Genomic DNA, 5,907 nt, shown 5'->3' on the forward strand with positions numbered 1-5,907 from the left:
AACTGAGGGAGGAGAAGATGCCTCCTCACCTTAAAGGATATTTTGGTGAAGTGTCACAGTGTGACACTGTTATAATCAAAGCCACCTGATTCCAAAGCACTCTGTGGCTGCACTGTACCTGGGTAGAGCTGGTGGCTTCCCACAAATGACAATCACCCCACTGACCGAGCAGCCACCCACCACTGCTCCCCCCGGCAGCATCGTCACATCCCAACAATGTGCCTTTGCCCACAGACACATGGGCCCAATGGCTGGCACTGACGGAGTCCCTGAAAAGGGCCACTGTCCTCTGTTCTGAGTCAGCCTTATTGTTCAGAGCTTAGGGAACGAGGCTCATGTCCAGATATGGGACAATAATATGTGCTGTATGCTTGTTGTCAGCAATATTGTAGGTCGTCATGACGCCGAAACCTTCGGTGCTCTAAAATGACCTCCCCACACCCGAACCCTCAAATTCGTGAGTTGTTTGCCCCTAATTCTAATATCATTTCCTCTGAAGCCTTCCAGAACCCCCACCACTAGCCAGAATTAGCTTACTGACTTTTTTCACCCCAGTGTCTAAAACCAGGCAGGTAAATTTTTACCACTTGAAATAATAAATTAAATTGCATTAATACCATAGAAATTGGGACTAAACTACAATGATTTTGAGACCCAGGAGGATGAAAGGAAAGTAATTTATTTCAAAAGGGTTTTCTTTGGATCTACTCCGATCATGTTTGGAGCACAAAGACTGGCAGCAAATATAGTAAAAGAAGGTTCTCGGCTGTGTGATTTCTGGATATGGTGGGCTGGAGTCAGCAGGGAAGGGGATGCTTTGTAAAATATGCTCAATCGTTCAGAAAAATCACAGATATGGGGCTAATGAGCAGAGACTGATCAATTTTGAGAGTGTGTCATTTGTATGTTTTCCTTGCTTTCAGCTGTACAAAAGTCATTGCCCTCTCCCCCACCGTTATGAAAAGCAGATAACTGCTGCAGTAAAAAACTCACCAGCAGTACCCATGACTATAGAGTCATTGCATAGCTACGGAGGGAACTTCTGCACGAAATGTTAACTCGTGTTTAAAAGTCTACTGGAAATCAGATCTTGTGTGTTGTGTCTTGTGGGATGCGTCGGGCAGCAAGTAATAGAAAGCAAAACTCCGAACGGCTTTTGCAATAAGGCATATTTTTTAATCTCAGGAAGTCTTGAGATAGGGTCACTGAAAGATTGGTTAATTCAGCAGTTCAGTCACATTTTGAAAAACTGCTTTGCCATCCTCTGAGTTGGCTTTGTCCCCAAGGAGGCCTGGGCTGGTAAGGCCGGTCCAGAGGTAAAGGAATAGTTAGGTAGTGTAAAGCGATAAATGGATTTTCAAGGAATAGAGCCAGCGGGACTTGGAGACTAATTAGACACAGAGCAGGACTGAGATATTTGCAAGAGTTTGCAGCCACTCCCGTCTCCTCCCCAAGGAATAGTTGCTGCAAGCTGAAACACAGAGGACAGCAGAGTTCTTCAGGAGGTTCTGCTCTGGATCTGTTCCCTTCCTTGGGAACACTGGTGAAGAGTAGGTGGCATCATGTATGGGTTCAGGATACAGTGCTTGAAAAGTTTGATCAGCTCTTGTTTGCAGAACATTTTAAGATGCTTCCAACTAAACGCAAATTCTTCTTCTTCTTCTATACCTGTTTCCTGCCAATGGCCAGCCAGTCTTCTAGGTATGGTTAATGTCAGAAATGAAATTATTTTCTCAAATATTGTTTCTTTTCTCTTTTTGTCATAAAGTATATTCGGTGCTCTTCGAACTGGTGCTTATATGGTGTACATTTTGATGACCAAAGGCCTGAAGCAGTCAGTTTGTGACCAGAGTTTTTACATTGGACCGGTCAGCAAATTCTGGGCTTATGCATTTGTGCTAAGCAAAGCACCGGAACTAGGTGAGTGTCTTCTCTCCTTCCATTTCCTCCCCCTCTCTTTGTAGTGACATATCCATAATATTTATTAAGAGTGAACGAAGTAACAAATAATCAGAAGGTCCTATTGTGTTTGTTGCAGGAAACTTAACAATGAATGAGTTTGAGTTCTAAACTGACTTCCGCTTTCTTTTTTGATTTCCTCTCTCTCCTTCCTTTTAAATAATTGTACATATTAAGGGCAAAATAGTTCACATAGACAGCAGTCCCAACCTTTTTGGTGCCAGGGACCAGTTTCCTGGAGCTCAGGCGGTGATGCGAGCGATGGGGAGTGGCTGTCTTCACCCACTTGCGGCTGCTCACCTCCTGCTGTGAGACCCAGTCCCCAGCAGGCCACTGGTCCACAGCCTGGGGGTTGGGGACCAAATTAGAACATGCTGATTTTTAAGCACCCCTAAAAATACACTTCCAGGGGCTTGTGAAATACAGTTCCCTCTCTAAGACCCATTAACAGCAGAGCTAATATTAAATTGTGGGGGGAAAGAGCAATATATTTCCAAGTCCCTTATGGAAGCATGCTTTCATCTCGAGTTAGAAATCAGATTAGGAAACAAAGCTTTTCGTGTGGGTATCGTCCTGTCCTCATTAACAAACACTCAGGGCTGATCTCTGGCGTTTGATTTTCATCATCAATGTGGCTGGTTTTGGAAGGGGAAGGTATTAATAGTTCACCTTCTAGAAATTAATAGAAAATACTGGCTATATTTGTAGATTTCTATGCTTTTTCTTTCAACTCTTTAATGGCCTTGGATGTAAATGCAGTGTAGTGAAAAATTAACTGGCAAGGATTTGATATGGGCACAATTCTCCAAGAAAATGTCTTTATTGCCAAAGAAAGGTAGCCAATGGTGACTATAATCTCTGAGCCCATCCATGAATCATGGTAGCCACCACCTCACAAACTGGTATGTATTCTTAGGGAAAACCTGACCACCCACTGGGTTTCTTAATTTTTTTTTTTTACCTGTAATTAAGAATTGTATTAATATGTATTTAGTTCAAAAGACATTTATTGTTTCTTCTCCTGTTTCCCCTAAAAAGGGGGTTAGAGGCTGTAATTTCATGACAAGCCGCCTATGATATAAGCAATGAGCAGTCTTTGTAAGGCGCCCTAGTTCGTGCCCCATGTCTATGTACATAGGACAAGCGGTCTGTTGATGTGTGGGCCAGCAACCTAACCACTTTCCACTTGATGCTAATAGTAGCTGGCAATGGTTTGACCTGTTCGTTTGACTGTTGTCTTACCAGGTCAAAGGCAAGGGAAGAGCAGCAGGAGAAAATTTTTTTTGAAAACTTTTCAGAAAGAGGGGCAGAGGTACAAAGATAGGTCCTCCACATAGTTTAAAATAACTAGATAACTATTGCATGCATGTGCACACACACACACACACACACACAGAGCCTATGAAAACAGTCTTAGAATGCAATGCATTAGTGTGGATTCATTCAGTTATTCATTCAATAAATTTAAATTAAGCACCTGCCATGGACCAGACATTTAATGGGAGATGGAATAGAATGACTACTTTTTCTAAAAAAAAAAAAATAATAAATACACATTTTATGAACCGGGCCCACAAAGGCTATTTTTATTAATACTCATCTTGGGACCACTAGGTACAAAGTCGTAGGCTAGAGAAGTATTTTTCCCTCTTGGATCTACAGACAACGCCTGGAAATCTGAAGCGGTATTTTTAGGAATTTTAAACTTCTATGAGAATATTTTGACCTTTCATTTATTTAAGGATAAACAAAAAAAGTTGTCTTGCCAGATATATTTCCTTCATAGTGATTCTTTTTTGACTTGGATTCATAGGGTTTCTTAATCAGGGCACTTGCTCTCAAAAGGGGGTTGGTTTAAGAACGTGAGCACATACTCTTTACGCTTGCAGTTTTGTGACTTTTTTCTTTAAAATAAATTCCTGCATTATTAAAGTTTGAAAATAAGTTGAGAAATGTACCCCCCTGACTTCTTTGGTGTTGTATAATAAATGTGCTTTTTTTTTTTTTTTTTTGAGACAGAGTCTCACTGTGTTGCCTGGGCTAGAGTGCCGTGGCGTCAGCCTAGCTCACAGCAACCTCAAACTCCTGGGCTCAAGCGATCCTCCTGCCTCAGCCTCCCGAGTAGCTAGGACGACAGGCATGCGCCACCATGCCCGGCTAATTTTTTCTATATATTTTTAGTTGTCCAGCTAATTTCTTTGTATTTTTAATAGAGACGGGATCTCACTCTTGTTCAGGCTGGTCTCGAACTCCTGAGCTCAAACGATCCACCCGCCTCGCCTCCCAGAGTGCTAGGATTACAGGCGTGAGCCACCGTGCCTGGCCTAATTTCAGATCCTTGATAGAGGTCATTTATGTGCTGAGTACCTTTTTTTTAAATTTTAAAATATGAAATACTATCCTCCTACTATTCTGGAGCTTCTTTGACAATGGCCTTTCAGGGGTAAACTGCTGAGTCAAAGTATCCAAAAGTCAGTACAAGTGTCTCTAAGATAGCCAAGCCAGCCCCTGGCGCTTACTTAGTGAACGTGTTTGCTTGGATGCCTTTTTTCATGCATTTTGGAGGTTTAAATTCCTTCCCAGTTTTTTACAGTTAGCCAACCTTGTGGCTACCATGTAATTAAGAAAGATTTATCCATCTGAATTATTTAGAACTTTTCTTATTTTTAGGTCCCAAGTTCTGCCTATCAATATTCTAAGACTCTGGACTCCCTTATGAGCACCAAAGGGAAAAGATCTCATGAGAAAAAAGAACAGTTCTTCCATGTTCAATACTGAAAATGTATTTTCTCCCCAAAACCCACATGCCTGCAGTTTTCATTAAATTGTGTTTTTAAATTGTGGTAGAATATACGTAATGTTCACATTGTTGTGTATCACATTGTTGTGTAACGATCACATCATTGATTTCCAGAACTTTTGCATCTTCCCCAGTTGAAACTCTGTCCCCATTCAACACTAATAACTTCTTCACTAAACTCCTAATAGCAAGAAAACCTTGCCGCTTCAGCAGAAAACTACGCGCTCATTTCGGTGAATTACAGGGTTACAATTTATCAGAAACAACTGAGAGGACGAGAGTCACCCACCCGCTGTGTGTGCCAAATCTTTGAGCACCTTCTGTTTGCATTATATTAAAACCTGCTGAGATCTGGTTTTGTTAAAACTTGGAAACATCTGTTCTGAGCCTGGGTCCTTGCTCAGTTGAGCATGTCATTGTATTTGAAACTCTGACTCAGCAGCACTCCAGCTAGCTCTGCGAAGAGGGACTCGGCCTTCTGTGAGTCTGCACACACAGAGTCGGCTTTCCGTGCCCCTTGGCGGCCGAGAGTACCTGGGGATTGGCAAATTTGGAAATTGCGCAGCAATTTCCCCATGGCTGGAAAGAAAGCAATCTGTGCTTTCCAGGTGCAGGGGTGGAAGGGATAGTTCAGGAGGGCACTTAGGTATGAGCAACACCATGCCCTGCTGCAAGCTGTCTCTTGACTGATAATAGCTGAACCAAAGTTTAGAGAGGTCAAGGTAAAGAGAACATGAACCAGAAAGTAGCTAAAGCAGGCGACGTGACGGAAACATTCAAGAGTCAAAAGACCCATTGCTTATCATTGGGCAGATTCGCGTGCGTGACGCCAGCAGGACGTTGACCAAGAAAGACTGGTTGCCCAACATGAATACACAGTCCCTGGGAGAGTGAACATTTCTGGATCACTCGGTAGCTTCTGGAAACCTGCAAGTACCCTGACTTAGCATGACTTTTGCTCATGACAAATTAAACGGGATCTGTGGTTTCCCGAGAGAAAAAATAATTTACACCTGGCAGAGCGGTGCAGCTGACGCGACTCAGCTGCAGTGTGGAAGCCCACGCGAGGTCTTGGTTAGCTCTGCCGGCCCGCCACCCCTTTCCCCTCGCCTGGGGGAGCTCCCATTCTTTGGGTCAGTAGTCTGTGG

At 42.9% G+C, this 5,907-nt stretch overlaps 1 protein-coding gene across 1 annotated transcript in view; it reads left to right on the forward strand.

The window, feature by feature from the left end:
* ELOVL6 (ELOVL fatty acid elongase 6) overlaps nt 1–5,907 on the forward strand; it is a 126,689-nt gene that overhangs the window by 116,785 nt on the left and 3,997 nt on the right. Inside the window, exon 3 of the mRNA XM_012655092.1 lies at nt 1,769–1,920. Coding sequence (XP_012510546.1) covers nt 1,769–1,920 — 152 coding nt within the window. The remainder of the gene's footprint in view (nt 1–1,768; nt 1,921–5,907) is intronic.

This window comes from Propithecus coquereli, unplaced genomic scaffold, assembly GCF_000956105.1.
Source record: "Propithecus coquereli isolate 6110/MARCELLA unplaced genomic scaffold, Pcoq_1.0 Scaffold46, whole genome shotgun sequence".
NCBI lineage: Eukaryota > Metazoa > Chordata > Mammalia > Primates > Indriidae > Propithecus > Propithecus coquereli.